The sequence below is a fragment of the Clupea harengus genome, chromosome 17, assembly GCF_900700415.2.
Source record: "Clupea harengus chromosome 17, Ch_v2.0.2, whole genome shotgun sequence".
NCBI classification, from domain to species: Eukaryota; Metazoa; Chordata; class Actinopteri; order Clupeiformes; family Clupeidae; genus Clupea; species Clupea harengus.
This window is the reverse complement of record NC_045168.1, coordinates 14529858-14555683: the sequence shown is the minus strand read 5'-3', so window position 1 is coordinate 14555683 and position 25826 is coordinate 14529858. Positions and strand designations below refer to the sequence as shown.

General features: G+C 42.8%; 3 protein-coding genes across 3 annotated transcripts in view; 2 read left to right on the top strand and 1 right to left on the bottom strand.

Annotated features, from left to right (window-relative positions):
- Positions 1-6184: 6184 nt before the first annotated feature.
- vim (vimentin) lies at positions 6185-12569 on the bottom strand. The gene is made up of 9 exons (XM_031584362.2): positions 11899-12569; positions 11384-11444; positions 9930-10025; positions 9104-9265; positions 8226-8351; positions 7665-7885; positions 7493-7536; positions 7103-7185; positions 6185-6714 (listed from the first exon to the last, which is right to left on the bottom strand). Exons 1-9 carry the CDS (start codon positions 12429-12431, stop codon positions 6673-6675), a joined length of 1368 nt encoding a protein of 455 aa, XP_031440222.1. The 5' UTR covers positions 12432-12569; the 3' UTR covers positions 6185-6672.
- A 1487-nt stretch (positions 12570-14056) lies between these two features.
- trdmt1 (tRNA aspartic acid methyltransferase 1) lies at positions 14057-20413 on the top strand. The gene is made up of 10 exons (XM_012839653.3): positions 14057-14211; positions 14742-14851; positions 16220-16296; positions 16551-16622; positions 16897-16962; positions 17427-17496; positions 17648-17731; positions 17883-18214; positions 18577-18764; positions 20083-20413. Exons 1-10 carry the CDS (start codon positions 14148-14150, stop codon positions 20181-20183), a joined length of 1164 nt encoding a protein of 387 aa, XP_012695107.2. The 5' UTR covers positions 14057-14147; the 3' UTR covers positions 20184-20413.
- Positions 20414-20629: 216 nt separating this feature from the next.
- cubn (cubilin (intrinsic factor-cobalamin receptor)) overlaps positions 20630-25826 on the top strand; it is a 52780-nt gene continuing 47583 nt past the window's right edge. The window contains exons 1-8 of the mRNA XM_031584361.2: positions 20630-20900; positions 22264-22393; positions 22770-22859; positions 23387-23425; positions 23574-23675; positions 23866-23969; positions 24209-24335; positions 25471-25639. Of these exons, the coding sequence (XP_031440221.1) occupies positions 20782-20900; positions 22264-22393; positions 22770-22859; positions 23387-23425; positions 23574-23675; positions 23866-23969; positions 24209-24335; positions 25471-25639 (880 nt within the window). The 5' untranslated portion in view covers positions 20630-20781. The remainder of the gene's footprint in view (positions 20901-22263; positions 22394-22769; positions 22860-23386; positions 23426-23573; positions 23676-23865; positions 23970-24208; positions 24336-25470; positions 25640-25826) is intronic.

The following is a 25826-nucleotide window of genomic DNA, read 5'->3' as shown; positions in this document are numbered from 1 at the left end:
CCCCATTTCACCACAAGATGGTGCCCATGATACATCCTTAAAAATAATATGACACATCATCATCACCACCTACCGACAGAATTAATAAAGAATTAAGAACTGAGGACTAATGAAACAAAAGAATGTTGAACACTAAGCGGTAACCGTGGCGATAATTAAAAGGCCTAATGCTGTGCTGGAGGGTATCTGCTCCCAAATATAAGGGCTAATTAGACAGGCATTTAAAGTAATGGACCCCCTCTGTCTAAAGCTGCAACGAATAAGAGCAATCAGAAGGGACCAGTTGGAAAGTGCCAAAATGAAGACTCATATTTATGGATGAGTGTGGCACTTGGAGTGGATGGAGCACTGAGAAGATGTGGATGCTTGTGTGTCTCTGTCATGGGGAACGGGAGCGGGGGCCACTCAGGCTGAGCTGACCTGTCACATGCATCCTGTCATGTCCAGCTGGGGTTTTTTTTTTTTTGAAGAAGAAGAATACGCGATACGAATCCTTTTTTATTATTATTGATCAGACCAAGCCATTTGTAAGCACGACATGGTTATAAAATGACTGAGAATATTGCTCAGTAGTTGAGCCCTTTAATCACAGATTCTAAGATTCAACAGTAAATTAATATTCAGTTTTGACCTGTGAAAAGCTAACTTCATTACAGCACCTTCCCTTATGCACTGATTCAGAGGTATTTGTTATTGAGTCTCAACGTCATTCAGGTATACGCCAGCTAGCAGAGAGATTATACAGAAACACTACTGCATGGATGAGAAGAGGCTTGTAAGAAGCAGCTTGCCAAATTGTATATATGTGGCCATTTGGGTCAATGTAAACACACAACCACAATCAGGGAATGGAGTGGTAGCCTCAAAAGGATGCTGAATACTGATCCACCTGTTTCCTTCTGTACTTCATCCAATGGCAAACTTCTGTTTTGAATGAAGGTGCAATGTCAATCATAATCATCATTGGCTAACAGCTCAACAGCGTGTCGTTTTTGCTACTGTACAGATTTTCGACATCAGGTACTATATTGTTCTGCAATCGCTTGATACCATGTTGTATTGAAATTGCCAGTCAGTGGCATGAATAGGATTCAACTTGCTACAAAATAATATTCAGGTAGTTGGAGACATGCAATAACCTGGTACGGTGGTGAATTATTGTGTGTGAAAGAGTACAGTACCACGCAAATTTGGAAATAAGGAATACGCTTCCAGAATACAATTTGATATTGACAACAAAAAGCATTTTGACTGTCTTGTTCCAAACAATGATAAAAAGGACTTTGTATTCTGGTAACAGTAAACTTAATCATTGACTTAAATATTTACTTCTGAGACATAAACTTATCATTTTGATTGAGTTTTTGCAGGTAAGTGTGGTGCTGTTTGTGCGAGTTGTTTTGAGAAATGCACTTACTGAATTTAAAGGATGATTTGAGAATTGTACCAAAGTGACCACAGAGAAAAACGGTATTATCCACATGTTGGGTAAGGTGGCAAGTGCAGATACACCCTAAGACCTAAAGACAAGGACCTAAAGACAATTATCCAGCCTGTGTGGCATTATGGCATTAAATACAGCTCCTTAGAGTTGTATTCTGTTTCCAAAAGGATCACTGTCCAGGATCGAACTTCTCCATGTCTCGTGTTCTGGAACTAGGAGAGTTCATTTTACTGATGACCGCAAAGCACCTAAGAGTAGCCTGTCATAGTTTAACTGGCATATTTTCAGTTAGCTTCAGTTTCACCTCTCACAACAACACCGTTGTTCAACACAACAACACACCTTTCATTGTTAGGTGTAGTATTTTTAGTTTGTTTGGTTTGAATTAAATCAATTTGTGATGAAGCACTGCCATATATGTGTGCATGTGTGTATGTGTGCATTTATACGGCTAGCAGCTATGCTAGGTCCCTTGGGACAGCGTTGGGTTGCAAACAAATTATATTTTGTAAGCTACAACCCCAAAGGTCAATCAAAGTTGTTTGGCAATTATCATTGTTCATGACAGGCCAGATCAACTATAAGCTTGGACTCCAACGGTTAACTTTTGGCTATAGTTAATGTAAATGGTAAACTCCTACTGCTGTCCTACTACCATTTTGTAAAGCGGAAAACTGAACCATTCACAATTTCCAACGATTCATCATGATGGTCTAAGAATTCATATTGAATGTATATTTTAGCCTAGGAAGGAAAAAGATAAAGAGGTTTGGCCCAAGGTCACAAATCACAGGGTCCCTGGCGGATAACAACGTTTTCGCCTTGCCCTGGCTGCACAGATTGAAAAGAACAAATTGGCCATAGAAATGGCAACAACTTTTTAACAGATATCAGGAGTCATGTATGTCGAGGCGCGAGACTCACCATTGTCCACTGTTTCGTAGGGCACTGAAACCGTCTTCAAAGTTCGCGCGACTCTCCCGCATCTCTTTATGTTCAGAACCTCGGAGAGCGACGTCCTCGTGGTGCCGGCATTCTGATGTACACTTCGGTGACATTCCCGCCTCAAGTAACTCCTTTCGTGATCCGGATTCAAGCCCACCTCGAGAATATCGTTACCGGTTTGATTTAAGGCTGACGTTACTGAACCCATCGTTTGCAGTAAGCCTATGAAAGATAGGTAGACTGTTTTTGAATTACTGCAAATGATTCAATCTCAGTCTAGACACAACTTGAAACTAGCCTAAGCTTCCGACGAGTAGTGGGAACCAAATCCAGATATTTTCCTCAGTCTTGGGAACATCACGTGTCATTGTTCATTCTAATGTTTGTAATTCATTACAAAATATGCGAACAAACTTCGGTGTCAGTTTTCCACTTGGTTAACGTAGTGCCCTCCAGAAGTGGAGTCTGACGCAAACAGGCTCCTGTCTAATAGGGGTAAGATCGGTTAAAAGCGCAGAGAAACGACGGAAGCATCGGCTATCAATTATTGAGTGGTATCTTGTCAGTGACATCGCTTGTGTGTTTCACTTAGGGTCTAGAATCTGGTACAATGCACTCGTGACCTGTGACAATAAATCTTTAAAACTGGTGGGTGGTAGTGATGTTGGTTTCCGTGTGTTTGCGTTTGGGGGATACAGCAGATATTTTTACGTATAGCAGATTCTTCATTTGCCTGCTGTTAAGTCCTGCTCTTTCTCTCCCTGCACTTCTTGTCCTTTAAATGAATAAGCCTTCCTTGATTTTTAGGGCATGACACATTTTCTTAGCATTCCTCTGCGTGTTGTTTATATTTCCAGGCCTTTATGCTATTTATTTGTTTACACTTTCTCTGGCCCGGAAAAATGCTAGTAAATAGTCTTACTTAAAACACTTGAAAGAAATAAGCTGTCTGCATACAAGTGCATCTACAGAAATATTGTAAAACATAAATGTTTCAACGTCTAGCAGAATTGTACCATTGTGTTTTGTCTATGAACATTTTCAACGTGTCGACAAATGCTACAGGTCAGACCTTTAACCAGGGTTTAAAGCTAAACCGCTGTTGAGCTAAAACTGTGACCGGATTGCAGTAAATTCCGTCAAAAACCGCGCAACTGCTTGTCCCTCAAATTCGTCAGTCCCTAAAAAAACCCTACTAAGTGCCCGCTTTTCTTCCACTAGAGGGCGGTACACTAAAGGAATGATTGCTACCTGTGTTTAAACAGTCCACGAAGAAATGCTGTCTATCATGATTTTCAACTCAATGGTGGGCTCTTCTGGTGTCTCTTACCTTTATATTTTGTATGTATGTCAATTTTTCTACTACTATTTGTAGGTATTTCATATTTATTCTATCGCCAGGCTGTGGTTAAAATAGTCTCTTGCTCAGTTCCTGAATTAATCACAAAATCATCACCAGGGTTGTGCGTCAGGTTTCAAGTTGACTGACATGCTACTGACATGCTAGCATTACCCATGTCAGTCATACACAATAGGGTGTTCTCATAATATGCTATAAAGGCTGGGCGTCCAAGGACATTTAAGTGATTTTCTAGTGCAATGCTTCACTGGAGACATGCCACGTACCAGCCTGCTTCAAGACCTCCACCATCATCCCCGTCCCCAAAAAAACAAAAGGACTCAACGACTACAGACCCGTCGCCCTGACCTCTGTGGTTATGAAGGCATTTGAGCATCTGGTGCTGGTTCACCTCAAAGCCATCACTGACCCTCTACTGGACCCCCTGCAGTTTGCCTACAGAGCCAACAGGTCTGTAGACGATGCAGTTAACATGGCCCTTCACTTCATCCTCCAGCACCTGGACTCCTCAGGAACTCATCTCTGAGGGGGATGAGTCCGCTTACAGGTGGGAGATCTGGTGACCTGGTGTGGGCAGAACAACCTGGAGCTAAATGCTCTGAAGACAGTGGAGATGGTCGTAGACTTCAGAAGGAACCCAGCCCCACCCACCCCCATCACCCTGCGTGACTCCCCAGTCGACACTGCAGAGTCCTTCCGCTTCCTGGGCACCATCATCTCCCAGGACCTCAAGTGGGAGCTGAACATCAGCTCCCTCACCAAAAGAGCTCAACAGAGGATGTACTTTCTGCGGCAGCTGAAGAAGTTCAACCTGCCAAAGACAATGATGGTGCACTTCTACACCTGCATCATTGAGTCCATCCTCTCCTCCTGCATCACCATCTGGTACGCTGCTGCCACTGCCAATGACAAAGGCAGACTGCATCGTATCATCCGTTCTGCCGAGAAGGTGATTGGCTGCAATCTGCCATCTCTACAGGACCTGTTCGCCTCTAGGACCCTGAGGCGGGCAGGTAAGATTGTGGCCGATCCCTCCCACCCGGGTCACAAACTCTTCGAGGTCCTTCCCTCCGGTAGGAGGCTGCGGTCCATCAGGACCAAAACCTCATGCCACAAAAACAGCTTCTTCCCGGCTGCCGTTGGCCTTATTAACAAGGCCCGGGACCCCCACCTGACGTGGACACTTAACCCGCCCCCACACCTCAAGCCTGTGTTATGTTAACACACACTACATTGCACACTGCACATTGCACATCCACTTTTGCACTCCTGCCCTGCTTTTTGTATTGTAGTACTTATTGTGTTTGTGTAGTACTTATTGTGTTTGTATGTTTTATGTTCACTGTATGCACCTATACACCAGAACAAATTCCAGGTAGGTGTAAACCTACTTGGCAATAAATACTATTCTGATTCTGATGTGCTGTGCAGAGGAAGAGAGCAATGAGGAGTAATCAGTAGGAAGTGCCTAGACCATTTGTGCGTGACTCAATTTGTACTTCTGTACACGTGTAATCTGACACATTGGTTAAGGAACCAATACTTCACACATTTATTAGGCTTTATAATATACAGTATAATGCATGCTAACTTGATATGTATAGTGCATGTCTGTCATATTTCCTTGGAGGTTATTATCTGTCTCCCTAAATCCAGTCATGGATGTCGGGAGTATTTGAATGGCATGCAGTACATGATTTCTCCAGCCGTCTGTGGGGTGGCGCCCTGGAGCCGTGAGTCATCAGCAGAGGCTCAGGGTTCTCTGTCACTTCCCTGGGAGGGTGTGACATCCGCGCTTGAGACACACTGCATGAATAACACATGACCAAGCTGGAGGAAGGTCGCACAGAGCAGCTACTGTAATGGCTGAACACGTCGCTGTTACAGTAACACTCACTGTTAGCTCGGCAACGCTTCCTCTGCTGGGTTTGATTTATGTGTATTCAAAAAGTGTATCCTACATGAATATGTTTTCACTCCAAACAGCTATTAATCCCTTATTTGGGAGAGATGAAATACGTTAAGCTCCATCATATGACGGCGGTGTACGCTGGCCATTCACTTGTTTCCCGTAGAGAGGCTTTGGCTGGGGGAAAGCTATTTTAAACCTGGAATGCCAGTTTGGATGGTGGTCAAGAAAACAGACTTAAAGGTTTTCATTCTTCAGTGAATGAGAAATGCCCTTACGCAGCGACATTATCACCAACGCTCCACATAAAGATGATCTGCCCTTATACCGTGACCTTTGACTTCTCTACCAAAGGACAATAAATGGTTGAACTGTAGGTCTGCTGTTGGGTGAACATGGACTATATGATTGTATCTTCCTTAATTATATACATTTATCATCAGTCATTACACTTTTCCACAGATACACTGACGATAAAATGACATCAATTCATGCAGTATTGGTCTACATGAAAGTTTTCTGAAAGTTGATTTTTTCAAAAGTTTATTGACTGGTAGAAGCACAGACAGTTGTGGTGCGCACACAAAACATTTGTTTCATTCATTAAGAATTTTGGTAAATGATAACAGTAAAAAACAAACTGTTTCTCAAAAGTATTGCTGTGGCCTTAACTTGTGGAGGGTAAACTAGAGACTGTGTGGAAAACAAGAACATTCCGGAAAGCTGGTTTTGTTTGCTGCTGTAGAATGTCTACTCTGTTCTACCCTAACAAAACTAGGGTCCAATCTTTCTAGTGTGTCAAAAAAAGGCACTTTTTAAAGCAGTTATTTTATCTTTCCTTTTTGTTGACTTTTAAGTGAAACTTTCACATGAAAAACAGAAGTACAGACGTTCCTTGATCCCTCTCTTCTTCCTCGGGTCCCTGCCTCCTCGAGCTATCTCTCTCCCGCCCAACCTCATCCTGACTCTTCATCCTCCCCCTTCCTCTTCTTCATCACAGGTGACACATGCGGCTCATTCCAGGTCATCGTGGTTCTGGGTTGATTCATTGATCACCTGTGGGGATTGAGGAATTCAGACAGACAGATAGAGATGGAGGCATGTGATGATTAGCAGGGACAAAAGCAATGTCACTGTATTTTTATTATAGTTTGTTTTAACTATGTTTTTACTATGTACTGTGGCACTCTGAGATTCAGCTGAATGTAGAGTGCGCTATAAATTAAATTAATTATTATTATTATTATTATTATTATTACTGGAGAGACAAAAGTGGGTTAATAACGGCCTGGAACTCATCAGGAAAGGACATGCACTAAAAACACACGTAACAGTAAACATTACTCAGAAACTAGATACATTATTTTGGACAGGTAAATGCTGGTGTAATGAATGTGAACGTGCATGTTCTCCGCTATTGTCTGGATGTTGAGTATATACTCACTTCTCCATCTCTGGTCTCAATAGTCTTGATCAACACCTTCCTCTGCATGGTGTCCATCATTGGTCTGACTTCCATCATGGATTCTTAAAGTGAAAACAATGACAGATGTGTGACATGTGGGTTTTTTGTGTAGAACCTATGAGGATAAAAACAGCTCTGCCGTAGAGAATAAGCTGCCCAATCACTGATCCCTCTCCGAGTTACATCACTCCTGGTGCCCAATCACTGATCCCTCTCCGACTTACATCACTACTCCTGGTGCAGAATTCTGTTCCTCATTTATAATTCAGGAGATTTTAAGAGCTGAGGCTTGAAAACTGGGGCTGACCCATTCTGATATGCAGCGAAGCAGACGGCCTTACAATGTTAAGATCTTACAATAATACCTACCTCTCAAATTAAAGGAAGAGAAGTTGGGCATTGGAGTGGTGATTCTGAAAAGAACAAAGAGCAAACACGAACATGAAAATTGAGAACATGGACGTGTTTGTATTCATAAAGTACTAAAACTTGTTTTAAGATTAAAAACAGCAACCATGTCTCCGTGCTAGATGATTCTCACCTGCTCTCCTCGCCCTCCAGCAGCTTCCTGTAGGTGGCGATCTCGATGTCCAGCGCCATCTTGACGTTGAGCAGGTCCTGGTACTCACGCAGGTGGCATGCCATCTCGCCCTTCATGTTGTGGATGTCTTCCTCCAGACGGGCAATGTTGTCCTGGTAACCACCTGCCTCATTGGAGAAGCTGTCTTCAACCTCCCTCATCTGACGTTCCAGTGACTCATTCTGTGTGAAAAAGTTCAAAAGCAGAAAACAGTTCAAACAAACGCACTGCTTTCATTTTTGAAATATTCGTGCCACTGATACAATTTCCTTTGTTTATTTTCTTAACACCGTTCTTAACATTTCTTAACTGCTCCTCAGACTCACAATATTCATGACCGTGATGGAGAAAAATGTCTGTTCTGTAAGACTCAACTTGTGCCATGTTCAATTTTATCAAGCTCCCCCACCCCCCAAACTTACATCTCTGTTGGGAGCCCTCTTTCCCTTCCTGTGGTGGTACTGTGACTGGAACCCAATAATCATGTGTAAGTGTGGGTGGTGGTGGCAGTGGTTGACTCACAGTGCCTTTTAGGGCATCCACCTCACAGGTGAGAGCCTGCACCTGTCGGCGGTAGTCATTGGACTCCTGCTTGGCCAGACGGATGGCGTCATTATTACGAGCAGCAGCTTCAGACAGGTCAGCAAACTGCACAGAAAAAGGGGAGGAGAACCAAAAGGGAGGAGAGAGAGAGAGAGAGAGAGAGAGAGAGAGAATAAAAGCATTAATGAAATGTGTTTTATATCTTACTATGACAAGATAATCTGCGGAAATAGAAAAATGCTTTATATGGCCATAATAATAAGTTGGAAAATCAAATTCAAATTCATATGAAATTCATGCTCTAAATGAATCTAACAGTACAAGGCTATTTTTGGTTCCTTTGTTCTTCCTCCGCAAGCAATATCAAGTCAAAGACTGTGACATACTAAGGTCCAGAGCAGCATGACAACACACACACACACACACACACACACACACACACACACACACACACACACACACACACACACACACACACACACAAGATCCCAGGATTACACATGCTAAAAAGGTTTGATCTCCTCCTTTGGAAAAATGCCACCATTTAATTCCTTAGCACCATGCTGTCAGACAAAAGATCACGGCAGCAGCAGCACCCATCAATGAGGTCCGAGGCTAAAATAACAAATCAATGGACCTGATCAATAACCAAATTAGGTTGCCTTTTTTTTAAAGATGGGGGTTGGAATGCCTTTTGTTCTGGCAGAGTGGTGTGAGTGTGCGATCAGCGATCAGCCAGTGGCCCAAGCACCATCTGCTCCACTCCTGGACATCCTCCCCCCAGAATGCATCCCACACCGTCCCCAGAGGGACAGTTCATCCTCACGGTTTGCCCATATGCATGCTGACACACTCACTTTGGACTTGTACCAGTCCTCCGAATCCTGGATGTTCTTGGTAGCCAGCGACTCATACTGCATCCTGACGTCCCGCAGCGCGGTGGTCAAGTCGGGTTTTGCCACGTCCATGTCAATCTGAACATGCTGCTGCTGGATCTGAGCTTGGAGGTCAGCCATCTCCTACACAGGCACGGAGGTAGCAGGACACAGAGAGAGAGACAGAGAGAGAGAGAGAGAGAGAGAGAGACAGAGAGAGAGAGAGAGAGACAGAGAGACAGACAGAGAGAGAGACAGAGAGACAGAGGTGGGGAGTTGAGAATGTGCTTGGTGGTGAATACATGGTACAAGGTAATATGATAGGGAAGGAGAGGTCACAGTCATGCTTTTCATACATACTCAAAGAAACAATTCATGATTTTGCCCTTCACTTTTCTGCACATTGATTAACATCACTAAGGTTTCATCCTGCAGCTTTACACACAAGAGTGGTGAGACTAAATAATTTAACTCGTCCTCATAATGGCCATAAAATTAAATGAATTGGCCTCATATCCTGTGCCTTTCCTGGGTGGACGCTTATAGATTAGTAGTCTCCTCTAAGAGAGACAGCTGCACTGCCTGACTTCCTTCCTTATCCCTTTAACATAATACGCTGCTTCCGACGAGTGTATAATCACCATGGCGATGCCCCCACCCACTCTACCCACCAATCTCATTATCCTCTCAGCCCTCGGTAAGTGTCATGGCTGACCCATGCCTGCCTACACCCCGGTGAGACCGAGGCAGTGTGTCAGGTGATTGGAGCTGCGCGGGCGGAGGCTGCCGGCTCCGTGTCCTTCCTCACCTCGTCGTGAAGCTTCTTCAGGAAGATGATCTCCTCTTGCAGGGACTCCATCTTCCTCTCCAGGTCAAGACGGGCCAGGGCAGCATTATCCACATCCTACACGACACACACACACACACACACACACACACACACACACACACACACACACACACACACACACACACACACACACACACACACACACACACACACACACACAAATGCAACACCGACAGTGAGTGAGACAGACGGTCAGAAAGACAGGCCAAGCAAGAGATTGCAAAAGGGACACCAAGAGTTCAGGCTGAAGTCTGGGCAGTTTTATGTGCACCAGTTGACGTTATGAAGCACGAACACCCTGGAATCAAATGGTCCAAAAAAAATCAGATTAAGCTACTTACTAATTCTTTGTAGTTCTTATAAAACTAATAATATGCAAAGTGATGATGACAAACTTAGCGACAAACTTTTTCCATATGAGAGAACAATGGCAAAGATAAGGGATAGCCAGCACTATCACTTTGACATGGCTGATTCAGTTCCTGCCCTCATATTGAACTCCTTTCACAACATTCACTAGCTTTCCAGTCTACGCACCTATAGGAAGTTCTCTATAGGAAGGGTGTGCTGTTAAAGAAGTTACTAGCTCTCAAACTAAAACAGAGGAAGACCTTCAGTATTATGGCGTTATGGTCTCAGGAAGAAGCATAATTGTATGACAATGCAACATAGACAGCCTTTTGAGTGGGTGCCAATTTGGTCTTCAGCATGACTGGTATGTAGAAACAAACTGAAATTCGCTGCTGTGAGGTCCTACTTAGCCCGGAGCTAGTGAACCTCTTAACAGCCACCAGCTTAGCTTGGGTTTGTCTCAGAGCTCTACACTGAAGTCCCTCTGGACAGACAAAAGTGGAGGCCTTTAGTCCCCCCCTCCACACACATACATACACAGACACACATATGCATACACACAGAGAACAACTGCTTGCTTTGTCATCTTTCCGCAATCCGCTTTCCTGCCACAAAGCAGCCCTTTAAGTGGTATTTATGAACCCAACACTGGGTGGCAGCCTGGCCAGATCCTGCCTGTTTCTAATGCCCCTAGGTGCTGGGCGTTGCCCCCAACTGCACAGCCGCCCACAGATGTTCGCACACTCTTCCAGGACCTACATCAATGATCAGTGTACTTTTATCCAGTGAAGGTGCAGGCCAGCAATGATACCCTCTTTTTAAAAAAATTCATTCACTCTGTTCTCTCTCTCAAAAATAGTCACTGAGACAAAATAATGTTTGCATATGAAATCGGTAAATTAAATGGAAACAGTTGTGACAGATGATATTTGAACCCATCAAACCAGCCAGGTTGAACTAAAACAACTTTTCAAAGGTGTGCCTCAAAGTCTGTAAATAACTACTACAGAATTCTAAAAACAATGTCGTTGTCCCCCCATACTATAGAGTGAATGACACACCTGTCTGAAGCCCTGGAGGTTGTTTTCCGCATCTTCTTTCTGAAGAAGCTCATCCTGCAGCCTGCAAATGACATCTGACAGTTAGAGCTGGTGTTCTAAGGACCACACCCACTCTTATAACAGTGTGCAGAGGACAACTCGTGTGTTCATGGTAGGGAACTAGACAAAGAGCCCCAATTTCTATAGCCAGCTGATTGCTTTACATTGAAAATAAAAACTAACATTTGTGAAGAGTTAGGGCAATAATAAGAGAAACATTATTTCTTAAAGTTTCATTCCATGACAATCGACAAAAGCTCTAAGTGAACAGAGATTGAATCCCTGACACTCATGTTAAATAAAATATGCAAAACAGTTTTTATTAACGATAAATATGTACGAGAAATATACTTCTTAGGCTACAAAGTAAAGGAACGTCTCAGTTTGATTTTAGGTGCCCTGACGACAGGACACAAATTAATTTCAACTGCACACTTCACGCTTGCACGCGTTAAACGTTACAGGCCGATGCATACTTCTCTCGGAGCCTCTGGATGTCATCTCCGAAGTTGTCCCGGTCCAACTCGACTCTAGCTTTCTCGTTTGTAAGCTGGTCCACCTGACGGCGCAGCTCCCTCATCTCCTCCTCATACAAGTCCCCGACGCGGGACATGCCTTTGCCCCTAAGCTGATCCAACTCTGCAAGGAGAATCTTGTTCTGCTGCTCAAGGAACCGAACCTTGTCGATGTAGCTGGCAAACCTGTCGTTGAGGTGCTGCATCTCTGCCTTTTCATTAGTCCGGTTAGCTTTGAACTCCGTTGTGATGGCATCGGACAGAGCAAAGTCCACATTATCGCTGCTGAGTTTGAGCATGGGCGCATTGCTGCGGAGCCTGGCGGTCTTTGTGGCAAAGATGCTATGGGGAGCGGACGACACGCTGAAAGATGTCCGGGAGCGTACTGGACTGAAGTGTTGGCGACTTGAGTAAGTAGAACGAGTAGTGGAGGGCCGCTGTTCGGGCCTACCGAACATCCTATTGTAAGAGGACTGGACCCCGGACCTTGACATTTTGTAATCCTTTTAGTGCCTAAGTTACTTCTCGTTTTGTCTGGAAGATTTGCTTCGTACCTGCTTCTCGTGTGCTCAAATCAGCTACAGCCCCAGCAACACTGATGCGCTGTGTGGGGAGCGGATTTATACTCCCCTCCCTATGCAAATGACATAACGGTGCAGAGAGGGTGACTGACAGAACAGGCAGCCTGTAGTGTGGCTCCACACACAGAAGGGCCAAACTACTTTTACGCAGTGTTCCACAGCTGATGCGAGAGCTCGGGTGGGGCTTCTGGATCCCATCTTGGGACAAAAGGCAGGTGGAGTCTACAGTCGGAAAAGGTGTCACTGTAATGAGCTTTGTGTAACAATAACTTTATCCGTCATTGGACCGTCAATTAATTGTATTAAAGTAAAAGAATAATACAAAAATAGGATTAGCCTATCCATGACGTGGGAATTTGGCACATTGCATAGACTAATTAATCCAAGCATTAAACGGTAATGTAGCTGACAGTGGCGTCGTTAGGATTGGACCTAGTCCCGAATATTTGAAGCCTAGCCCCGAGTATTTTTGCCGTGAAAACGGAGATGTGTAGGCCTATAGCAAAACAAAAGACAGACTGACTGAGAACTTCACTTGCAGCGTCCGAAGGGGGGGAGTAATCAAGCGCTGCACACAAAGTTGGAAGACGCGCATAAAGATAAAAAGAAAACAACAACCTAGCCTTCTTGGCTATTTCAAGACGAAAACCCAAAGTAAATAATTGAGCGTGTGTATGTACATTCAATATGTGTTTAATTATTTTGATGCAAATAAAGTCTAATAGACCGTTTACTGAGGTTTACTAACACAGTTTGTCAAAAGAAAGCCTCTCTCTCTCTCTCTCTCTCTCTCTCTCTCTCTCTCTCTCTCTTTCTCTCTCTCTTGCTTTATTGGCATGACCATAAGACATAATATTGCCAAAGCAAACACATACATGTAGGCTATAGGACCTATAGGGATAAAAGAAAAAAACTGTTTATTTTTTTGTCACGCATGTAATATAGGTAGAAATACAGTAAATCTCCAACCTATCAATGCCTCTCCAAACCTATCAATTGACTTAGCCCCTTATCTTTTCTATAGCTAGAAACACTTCAGTTGATATGGCTATGATATAGGCTCCTTAACTTAGGCCTTTGTTTTCTGAACAAGCTGTTAAGATTGCGGTTGGCATGAGCTTCTTGTATGAAATCTCATTTCTGCACACGCCTATTAAAGGTAAAACAGTGCAGTGTACTCTTCCTTTTTCGGGAAGGATAGTGTGATAGAAGTGATCTTGTACTGGTTTATGGCACATGTGACGTCTTCTGCAGAACACATCCAAATAAGCCTATACATTTTAGTGAAAATAATGCTGGCTAAACATAGAGCAGGCCTATGGTAGGCCTAAACTACATAGGCTGATGCACATATATCATCCTCAAAATGTATATCAGACTAGGCCTGCAATATGTAATATAATGTGAACATTGTATAGTATGAAATACTGTTAAAAAATAAGGGTGCAAGCATGACTAAAATCCCCTTCTTGTCACTGCGTGATTTGATCCGGAACCTTTATTTTGGCTCGTGTATCCAGACGGAAGCGTAGCTTGAAGCGTACACACGTGTTACTGTTTACATGTAGCTTACAAAGTTAGCTTGTTATCGCTAGGTGTAGTGCCAGTTCGGACTGATTACATCCCAAAATGGATTGTCTGCGTGTTTTAGAACTATACAGCGGAATAGGTGGGATGCATTACGCATTGAAAGGCAAGTTTATCTTGGCATTATCAACCGTATACCAGATGTATAGTAGAAATGCTGAACGTTAAGCTTGAGTCGGTAAATGGACATCCAGCTAGAATAGCCGTATAGGTCCAACAAGACTAGACTAGAATAGAAGAAGGTTTCTGTATGTGATTGAGGTCAAGTTTGGAGACAGGGTTAGGTAGTAAAAGTTTTTTTTTAAAATTATGTCTGATATGATGCGACGAGATGCTATTGGGATATCGTGGAGAAATGACATGTCTGAGTAAAGTTATGGGCATAAGTAGTAACTGTAAGGAAGAATACAAGTCGCATTAATTTTTCCGACATCCAGTCGCTCGTTTTGGTAGTTGGTTATCAACAAAAACCTAAAAAAAAAAAAATCTTATCTGGCTTCCATGGGAAGTCATGTTCTTAAATGTAGTCTTTAGACTTTTTTTAACTTTAGATTTTTGTAGATTTGACTTATGTATTGATCAAATGCTTAAAATACTGAGAGACCCTTCCACGTATGGTTATTCTGGTTTACTCAGACAGCGGACTGACAGCTGAAGTGGTGGCTGCTGTGGACGTCAATACTACAGCCAATCAGATTTACAAACACAATTTCCCTAGCACAACGCTGTGGTCTAAGACGATTGAGGTAAGTCAGCCCTCAGTTTTCATTTGTGCAAGAGTGAGGAGTAATGCTCATCTGTCTGATGCTGGACGTTATGTGAAGATAAAGTGGTGGTGTAATGACAAAACAGCGAGTTGTTAAGATACACAGACTGTGACTAATGCAGCTGATTTCATATGATGTTTTAAAAACAATGTTAAAAGACAATGTTTAAAGACAATGTTAAATGCCTCTGATTGCAGCTAAAATTAGTATTACTGAATAGCTATCTTGCTAAGTATACAGTTATAGAAAGATCAAATATGATGTGGTCTGTGATATGACCGTAAAGATATACATAATTATGTGTGTAGATGTTTCACAAGGCGATCTACACGTATACTGGTAACCAACCTTTCCTGTTTTACCTTTCCCAACAATCCCATGACACAAGCCCTCATTTGATGTTTTGAGTAAAAGAATAACTTTCTATGTTTAGTGTTGGGTAAAGGTTCCTTCTAGTTTGCATGGTCAGCACACACTACCAAAAACTTCCTACACACAGAGAGAGAGATAGATAGAGAGAGAGAGAGAGAGAGAGAGAGAGAGAGACCATTACTTTGCTTACATGCAGCTCCATTTGTAATTGAGGGCAGGAATAACATCACTTAAAACAGTAGAAAATGATTAATTGATCTCATGGACTTTGTTTGCTAACCATGTTTTGCACATGACAGTTTTGTAATTGCAGAGTTCGTTACGGTTGCAGTTGCACAAGGGCCAGGATTCTTTTCCAGTTATGCAGGCCATTGAAAACAGCAGCCATTATGACAGGACTTGTACAATTAATCAGAGCACCTAGACTAGGTTTCCCTGACAGACCAATCATCAACAAGGCATAGCTGAAATAGCAGTGAAATAGGGCTGAACGATTTGGGAAAATAATCTAATTGCGATTTTTTACCAAAATATTGCGATTGCGATTTAATATGCGATTTTTTTTTTTATCCTCTTTTTTTTCCCAACAAAACGTAATGAATGATTTAAATATGACCAACACAATATTAGATACATTTAGTGTAAAATATTCTTTCCCACATTTTACATTTTTATTTAACTGCTCATTACAGAAACAAGAACAACAAATCGGTGGCTTTGCCACTGTGCATTTAAGTAATTAAAAAAAAGTCATTTTAAGTATAAACACTAGGCATGCACTTTTTAAACACTGTGTGCAAAATGTACCATCTTAAAAAAAAAAAAAAAAAAAAAAATTAAAAACCACGTTTTTTTTAATCGCGAACGTTGCGGTTAGAAAATCGCGTTCTATCATATCGCGATTAAATCGCAAATGCAATTAATCGTTCAGCCCTACAGTGAAAGGCCTGACATGTTTCTGCTTTCTGTTTGTAGGGAATCACTTTAAACGAGTTTGACAAATTAGGATTTGACATGATTTTGATGAGTCCTCCATGCCAACCCTTCACCCGGTAGGTTATGTGACAGAGGTGCACTTTTATGTCTTTACCAGCCCATGATATTTTATAGGATTCTTTGGATCATATAAAACAGGGGATGCAAGTGCAAGTGCATTATAGTCCAAATGTGCTGTACGATACGGATGAGCGTTTCTAGTCCATAGCCTATGGTAAATCTGTAATCAGTCACACACTACATGCATAGTAAGTCTAAAAGATAAAGTAACTCTAGATTTATTTAATTTATTCATGGCTTTCTTCCATAGAATTGGACTGCAAGGTGATGTGTCTGACCCAAGGGCAAAAAGCTTCCTTTACATCCTTGACCTTCTGCCAAGGTCAACTGATCAACCTCTCCTTTCACATTTACTTCTTCCTAGTCTAAATATACAGCTGACTTAATCGCCTGCTTTTTCCTGTGTAGCTACGCTCTTAGGTATTTTCCGTCAGCATGATTCACCACATTCAATAACTACTGACTGGATTAATTAAGCCTAATGACCAATCTACTGTAGCCTATATGATAGAGTGTTTGCATATGTAACTGTTTACTTGTGAAAAGTAAATGAAAGAATGGCAGTTCAAATGTTTGACCAGTCAGTCTCTCTGCAGGCTGAAAAAGCTCCCTCGCTTCATTCTGCTGGAGAATGTGAAAGGCTTTGAGACCTCCAATGCTAGGTAACCAAGGGAGACTGGGGTGTGTCCTTCCTTCCATCACTTAGGCAGGGGAGAGGGGACGGGGAGAGAATGTGGTTACCATGGAAACTCAGATGTCAGCCAATGGCGTCCCAGGACAGGATGTTCTGTTCTTTGTTGCCTTTGTCATTGTGCATTTGTGTGAAGTTCAGTTGTTCCCTTCCAATTTTAATTGAATGTTCTCATGAAGAGTACAATTTCACTATGAAAACCAGATGTATGTGGCACCATCATTACAGTAAGACTTCAATAAACAAAAAGATGACTAGAATTTAGACCTTTTTCACACCTGTAGACTTTTGTTGAAAGTTTTTTTTTTGTTTCTTTCAACAGACTCCTGTGGTAGACCCCTGTAAAGATTATGTTTTAGCTTACCCGACCCTGACTTTCACCCGACCCTGACTTTTTTTGTTTGATTTTCTTTTGCCTCATGAAATCCTCATCAGAGATGCTCTGTTGAAGACACTTAGGGACTGTGGCTACAGCTTCCAGGAGTTCCTGCTCTCGCCTACATGTGTAAGCAACACTATTTACTTCAAATAAGATAATATACCAGGGTGATAAACAGAATCACAATTTAAAACATTTTCATCTTTCAACTTGATTGTGTGTTTGAGTTCACTTGGTTACGCTTTTTATTAAGTGCTGTTGGTGGTCTGGTTCACAGCTTGGAATACCAAACTCAAGACTGCGTTATTTCCTCTTGGCAAAAGCACCACCAGGTTCTTTCACATTCCAGACAAGCTCTGAGGTACTGTAAAGTCTTATACCTTGATGTGTGTGTGCCTGGAAAGCATTTGCCAACAATTACCAGTGTTGTTACCATAGTGAAAAGTATGCCTAACATGTGACACTTGTGCTGTTTTGTGTTCACTAATCACTAAGCATGTTTTCCTTTGCAGATTTTGGAAAGCTTTCCGTCATCGTCTGGTAATGGTGCTTCTTCAGAGACCTCCATGGTGCCTGATTGTCCCTCTGAGTGTGTAAGCAGTACGACTGGAGACAATGGGGGTGTCTTGTACAAGCTGGAGACGGCCCAGGACGCCCAGAGGAAGATGGGTCAGAACAGCGACGAGTCGGTCCGGAGGATACAGGAGTTCCTGGAGGTCCAGGGAGAAGGCGGAGGAGAGGACATGGAGCGGTACCTGCTCCCCCCGAAAACGCTACTGCGCTACGCCATGCTCATGGACATTGTGCGACCTTCCTGCAGACGATCTGTGTGCTTCACGAAAGGGTAGGGTGAACCTCCTAACCCTGTTTCATGGAGATAATACACTGCAATTCATATGACTGAGGTCATAAATGAAATGAAGAGCTATCATGGCAAAGGTGAAGGGCTTCAGGTTCTCTCAGAGGGCTTGTGCTGACAAACAACTTTGTATGAAAGTGTCCTCAAGGGTCAATGTGGATACGATAATGTCTCTGTTTCTTAAGTATGTGCAAAAATATGTTCTTGGATTTGACTTTTTACATCTCAGTACTCCCAAGCTGAATATCTCCTTACTTACAGTTGAAGAGGTCATATGATCACATTAGAAGAGCGACTAGCCAAAGGATTCTTATTTATAGACGGTATCATATTCTTGTGTCTTGTAGGTATGGCCACTACGTGGAGGGTACCGGCTCAGTGCTGCAGTCCTGCGTGGAGGAGGATATGGAGGAGGCCTTCCGCTCGCTAGAGCTGCAGTCAGAGGAGGACAAGCTGAGGCGACTGGAAAAGCTGAAGCTGCGGTACTTCACTCCGAGGGAGATTGCCAATCTCATGGGCTTCCCTGCTGACTTCAGTGAGCCTTACACACACACACACACACACAAACACTCACACACACGCACACACACACACGCACGCACACACACAGAGAAAAAACGAGTAAAGAAATGCAAGCCCAGGAACACAATGGTACAGAATCTTTTGGGAAAGCACAAGTGAAACAGATATCGGCTTTTTAGGCTCGGAGTGTTTGGTTTGAGATGTTTGTCTTCCACACAATAACCTGAGGCTTTCACATTTGTTCCTGCCCAGGTTTTAGCTTTCATCGGGTTCTTTGCCTAGTTGTTGCTTGCACACATAGTGGGGTAGTGTTGATGCCTTGTGGTAATTTTTTTTCTGAGCTTTGGTGTGGGTTAATGAGTAGCCAGTTGTATTATGACCTCTGTGGAATTTGCCAGAGAAGCTGATCAGGTCAGATGATGGGGAAAAGAGATCCTCATAAATGTGGTTGGACGAAAAGGCAGGACTCTCTGTAGTACCACAAGATTTTTAGACCGTCCTCTTTCCTCTCAAACATGCTCATTATTTTGTAACACCACAAACCCAACAATCTAACGATAAGACAGTGTTCTTGATGGACACACATCAAAATGAGACCCAGTGAAGGGATTGTGAGAGAACGTCGCTTGATTGTTGTCTTTGGTGTGTGTGGTATTTGTAGATATTGAGTGGGTTTTCAGCCAGTCCAGGTCTCTGAAGAGGGGCTAAAAGCTTCCCAGTGTGGATACTCCCACGGAGGAGGAGGGGGAGGGGAATCTGAGCAGTGTGTTGAGGCAAGCAGAGGAGGAGGGGGAGAGGAATCTGAGCAGTGTGTTGAGGCAAGCAGAGGAGGAGGGGGAGAGGAATCTGAGCAGTGTGTTGAGGCAAGCAGAGGAGGAGGGGGGAGGGGAATCTGAGCAGTGTGTTGAGGCAAGCAGAGACTGCATTGATTCCCTTTGAGAAAGGAGCCCATCTGCCCGTGATCCACGCCTCTCCCCTTTAGCTCATCCGTCTTAGTTCCTGTTGTGATTATTGGCCACATCCTTCAGACAATGACCATCGATGAATTGTCTTGGTAGATCAGACAACACCTCAATTCAACTTAATAAGACTAGGAGGTTGTGTGATATTGAGTCATGACGTATGTCTTTTTATTCCCTGCTGTGCATTTAATCAAACAATAAGAAGCCAGCAGAATATGAACTACGTAAATGAAAAATGACACTGACATCGTGTTCCAAAATACCTAAACAATGAACGTGAGTATGCTCTCAATGATGTGCAGTGCATTGATTTCCTCTAGAACCTCGTCAGTCTGAGCTCACCTTTGCCTGTTCTGTGCCTCTTCTCAGCGTTCCCAGAGGATCTCTCGATGAAACAACAGAACCGGGTTCTGGGGAACAGTCTGAACGTCCATGTGGTGGCCCGACTCATCAAACTGATGCTGTCATGACCAGAACCGACCCTGATGGATTTGGACACTCTTTTTTTTAAAGGATTTTGCAATGGTTGGAAAGCAGAAAGGACATTGAAGTACATTTTTAATTTTTCCCTATGTGTATGTCCAAAGAATATTACAATATTTGGTACATTTTGTATATATATTGTACAGATACAGCCATGGAAAAAAACATGGTTTGACAAATGTGGATGAATTATAAAATTAAAAACCTTTTACAAATATGTGATCGTTTCTTTTTTATAGATGCAAAGTGCACCTATAGAACAAAAGTGTCAACAACCTTCCCTAGGTGACCTCAGGAGAGTCTCTTGTCACCCTCCTCTGCCTGAGCCTGGATGCTGGTTACTTATCTCTTAAATCATGTGATGGACTGCAGACAGTAACCTAATAAAGTGAAATAGCAGCTCTGCAATTGTGCTAAGGGCCCTCTCACCCCCATCCAGGTTCCCTATTATGGGATGTTTGTGACAGGTGGAAGGGCATTTGAAGGGGCAAAGGGCAATTGTGGCATGTGAGGGGCATTAGAGTGTGGTTTTGGGGCTTGCCTGCAGAAGTGTCTGAAGAGTGTCCTGAGATCAGCTCTCTCAGCATGGCTCAGACACACCGGCTAGCGTGGCTCTTCCTCGCCCTCTTCTTCCTCGGTGGACTCCAGTGTGACCAGGAGGAACAAACAAGGGGCCGCAGCAAGAGGGACATTAGTAATGACCAGTGAGTTGGCAGGATTATCTTCCGTTCTTTTAACCCGGTTCAAAACTACCTGAAGTGACCAGTTTGGCAGTACCTATCATTGAGGCTGTGAAAATGGTCAGTTCAGTCAGTACAGGACTGAGTAATTTAGAGGATGTGTTCAGGTAAACATGACTGGTACGTCAACAGGTATGAGTTTTTATTGTCAGAGTTTATTGTTCTGATTTTAACTGGAGAAAATAGCAGTATAACACCAAAATCAGTTACATTCATACTTAATGGGAGCATATCCCATTGCTTACATATTGCACAAATAACACACTACTATTCTGTTATCCTGTTTAGTTATTCATGAGATATTTAAGTGAAGTGAAGTAATTCGTACGGTTAAATGCATCACAGCATGGAAGAATGCTGATTTGGTTGTTTAGTGAACTATTTTGGAAGTACCTGGTGAACTTTGTGCTAGTGGAATTCTTGGTTACAAATTAATGTGTGATTAAAGAAAATAATAATTTGTGAAAGAAAAAATTTAAAGGTTGTTGCTGACTTCAGTAATGTTATGATGGAACTGATTTTATTAGAGGGGGTCAGGATCAGCATCACATTGCTTTAACCATAAAACCATAAATTACACAATCTTTTTACAGCATACCATTCCAAACTTAATTTAGAATAGCTTACTGGTACAGTGGTGTTTAATGGTCGTGCACAAGTGGTATAACCTAGCATTATCCTATATTGTTATCGCATTGTGCTTGCGTCAAGCAATGTTAACATAGTATGTCATGGTAACTACATGGGTTGATCACTATAATAACAACTGTACAATTATACCTCCAAATCATATTTATTTATTTTATTCTCAAATATAAAATATGCAATACATTCCACCCTTTACTGTACTTACGTAATTCTATTACCATTTAATATTTATCTCTGCACTTCTTGCACTCTCCACTTCTTTGCACTATTTGTTGTGTTAACAGTTCGCAGCTCCTGTATATAGCCATTCCTCCCTGTATATATGTCTTAGATTTCATAGACCGTTGTGCTGTTGTGTTGTATTGTGTTGTGTTGTGTTGTGTTGTATATTTTGTGTAAGTACACTGTGAGCCACTTAACCCGGAGTCAAATTCCTTGTTTTTGCAAACTTACTTGGCCAATAAACGTGATTCTGATTATAGCCATCAAGCACCAGAGATTTCCAGTGACCTTTTGTTGACTAGCCTCTGGATTTAAAACGTTCTTTTGACTGTGATTTGTGTCTGGCTAACATCATGAAAATAAATGGTGTCTGGCAAGTTTTAGAAATAGACTTTCACATGTGTTGGTAAAGTTTGCAAATTCAGAATGTGCTCTGTAATGGTGGCATTCTCTGTAGGCCCCGTATGGTGTCAGAAAATGGGCATCTCATATTCGCCCCTGGAGATCACAAAGACATCCGCTTCCAGACAGGAGGCTCAGGAAGTGTGAAAGTGGGCACTGAGGATCTCACACAGGTCTTGGGTCAGGTAAGACTGACTTGCCTGTCCTCTTTTCAAACCAAAGGCTACAAGTACATTAGTAACCAGAGCTTTGAGTCAGCCATTTAGTTTTACTTGTTAGTGTATGCCTGGAATTATCAGAGGATTATCTGCTGAGTACCCAAATCTGCTGGCATATGTACACACCTCATCAGTTCACCATTTTCTCCTTAATAAAAGTGTGTTAAAATGACTTTAGACCCTAGTGAAACTCTTATATTTGTCTCAGTAATTCTTGGGTTAAGCATTTTTTCTCCAGCAGACGTTCTCTCAGTGTTTAGTGTTCATTTTTCAGTACCTAGTATTATTTCATATCAAAATGTACCAACATTTATCCCAGAATTCATCTGTTCCTTCTCAACAGGTAAAAACAAATAAACAAGACATAGACGATCTAAAGGCCAACAGCCCCACTGGTGATATAACCAACCAGTTAAATCAAGTGAAGCAAAGGGTAAGATACCACCACCTCCATTTTCATTACTTGTCTTTTTTATATAATTTGACCTTATGTCTTAAAATCGCAAGACATACCCAACACCATATAGCAGGGGTTTTCAACCGGGGGTCCGCGGCCCCCTGGTGGTCTGCGACGGCATTGCAGGCATGAGCCTATGTTGATCAGTTCACCATTGACTTTTTTAATTTTTATAAATATACCTGGGCCCGTAGACATATTTATGTCAATCTAAATAGTCTGAATAGCCAAGTAGATCCATATTCAGCGAAGAAATTACACTGACAAGGGTTATAGGCAGAATATGTGCGCGGGGGGAGGGGGCGTGGTGGCGGCGGCGGTTACAAACATGAAAAAGAAGGGTGCAGGACTGTAAACTGTCTTGGGAATCACTGGCACATCAGTGGGCCGCGGATTACTTTCTAGTCAGAATGGTGGTCCCTGGGACAAAACCAGTTGAAAACCTCTGCCATATAGCACTGCCATTATAAACATTGCTGTTTATTTGTTTGTTGTAATTTCAGGTTACCACTCTTGAAAGTAAGGTGCAGACAATTGAGCAGGTAAATAATCTTTATTTCTACAGTCGATAGTTTCGAAATGTGTACAAACAAAATTGTTGATGGGTTCAAACCCTTGTTGAATTTTTGAGAGCCACGTTCTGTTTTGATCACTGAGCTCTCTGTCTCTCTCTTTCACACCAATGAACAGACAGTACAGAGGAAGACCTGCACCAGTAACCCGTGTCAGAATGCAGGCACGTGCCTCAACCTTCTGGACTCCTTTTATTGTATTTGCCCAGATAACTGGCAGGTTAGTGACTGACTCATGCAAGACATTATCCAACGTCAGACAAACCTTTAATGCAAGTCATCACCCAAGGTTTTATCCCTCAGTGTATGGACCGTTTTGGTGTGCGTGTGTGTGTGGGTGGGTGTGTGTGTGGGTGTGTGTGTGTGTGTGAATATAGTTATGTATACTGTATGTCTTTGTGTGTATCCAGGGTCCCAACTGTAATGTCGATGTGAATGAGTGTCAGATCTACGTTGGAACCACTCAAGGCTGTCAGAATGCCGCCACCTGTGTCAATACACCAGGATCTTTCACGTATGTTCACCCTCATGCTGCCAAATCAGCTCTACCTGTTGGAGTTTATCTTCTTAGAAGTCTGCAGAGTCTTTCTGGGGCTCTGGTTTTGCATGAGCTCATAGTGTGTACTGCTATATGAGTGCCCTCTCTTTCAGTAAAAACATATCTGATTTGGGAACTCTAGCTCTTCAGCCCAACTGTTCACTCTTCACTGGCTTTACTGTCTCCATTCCATCTCACTGCTCTTTTCTGTGCAGTTGCACCTGTCCTCCAGAATGGTACGGTCCACACTGCACATCTCGCTATGATGACTGCGCAGGAGGGAGCCAGGATTTGTGTGAACACGGGGTGTGCATCGACTCTGATCGTGTCACACCAAACCAGGTAAAACAACCAACCGAGCAAACAGTCTTATAAGTTTCAGGGAGCCAGACTGCCCTGAGAAGAAATTGTTGACTCACAGTTTAATTTGGTCTCCTGTATCCATGGTTTCTCTGTGGCCTTAATGAAGGCACATCATCCCCCTGGCTGTTTACACTTTAGACTTTCATCTCAGGAAAACAAACAGATTACAACATAAAAAAAGTAGTCTGCAGGAACTATAAAGTAAAATGATGTCCTGAGAGCCCACTGGCATTAAAATAATGTTCATTTGTAAAACCTATTTTATGAAAGTCATTTCATAAAGGTCAGCTGCCTAAGGCTTTAAAGTGCTAAGCTAATCGTGAGGTCTCTCAGTGCAACCCCAATTTTAAATTGAGCCTCAGAATCCACCTTAATGATTCAGACATTTAATCATGCAGGCCCATAATATTGCCTTCACTGCAGCTAAATGCATAATTGAAGGAATAAAAACTGCCTTCATGTAATAAATCGAACGTCCTTGTGCACTGTTGTCGCAAGATCACTTACCAGCTCGGAGAATCACTGTGGCATATTAAGCTAATGAATGTCACTGTGTTTAAATAATGACTCATTCACATTACACCAAGATTGGTGTAATGCATTAATGAATGCATAAATGGCCTAGGCGGAATGACATAAAGATGTTACTAGCATCTTTCTAAATTAAATGATTAGTAATATATATGAAGGTGCTATCCATCAACCAACATTAGAGCATTCATAATTCTTTTACAATGCTATGCATGACTATATGATTGCGGTGGTGCAGATTAATGTTATAATCCAATACCTTTATATTGAGGATATGGTGAATAATTATACCCTATATGTACCCAACAATATAAACAGTTATAGATGCTAGTTGTATTACCTCTCTGACATGGATTATACATGGCAAGCTAGAAAAGAGAAGCAGAGAGTGTGAAATGAAAAAAAGATCATATAAGGGAGAGATAGAGGCTGAAAAGAGAGAGAGAAGACAGGGTTGGTGAAAGAGAAGAAAAAGAAGAAGGGAAATGAGTCGGTCCTCCCATGGCCATCACGTGCCCATCTCTGTGTTTCTCCGTAGCCCAAGTGCAAGTGTATCTGTGACGCTGGGTGTGTTTCTCCGTAGCCCAAGTACAAGTGTATCTGTGATGCTGGGTGGACGTCTCCCCCGGGCTCCCCCGCCTGCACAGCTGATGTGGATGAGTGCAACCTGCCCAACAAGCCCTGCTCCACCAACCCCGCCGTGCAGTGCTTCAACACCCTGGGCTCATACTACTGCGGGGGCTGCCCAGCAGGTACTGCCTGACCCACACCCTCACAGTGACCCACCCCCACACAGCACCACTGACCCACCCCCACACAGCACCACTGACCCACACCCTCACAGCACCACTGACCCACACCCTCACAGCCCTGGGCTCCTACTACTGCGGGGGCTGCCCAGCAGGTACTGCCTGACCCACACCCTCACAGCACCACTGC

What these genes read in the sequence shown, in the direction of transcription:
- trdmt1 (XM_012839653.3), top strand. Translation starts at nt 14,148, where the DNA reads ATGGATTGTCTGCGTGTTTTAGAACTATACAGCGGAATAGGTGGGATG. An exon ending in TGTGGTCTAAGACGATTGAG is followed by an intron (nt 14,852 to 16,219) that starts GTAAGTCAGCCC and finishes TTCTGTTTGTAG; the next exon opens with GGAATCACTTTAAACGAGTT. An exon ending in CATTCCAGACAAGCTCTGAG is followed by an intron (nt 17,732 to 17,882) that starts GTACTGTAAAGT and finishes TTTCCTTTGCAG; the next exon opens with ATTTTGGAAAGCTTTCCGTC.
- vim (XM_031584362.2), bottom strand. Translation starts at nt 12,431, where the DNA reads ATGTCAAGGTCCGGGGTCCAGTCCTCTTACAATAGGATGTTCGGTAGG. An exon ending in ACCTCCAGGGCTTCAGACAG is followed by an intron (nt 10,026 to 11,383) that starts GTGTGTCATTCA and finishes TGTGTCGTGTAG; the next exon opens with GATGTGGATAATGCTGCCCT. An exon ending in CTCTTCCTTTAATTTGAGAG is followed by an intron (nt 7,186 to 7,492) that starts GTAGGTATTATT and finishes TTTCACTTTAAG; the next exon opens with AATCCATGATGGAAGTCAGA.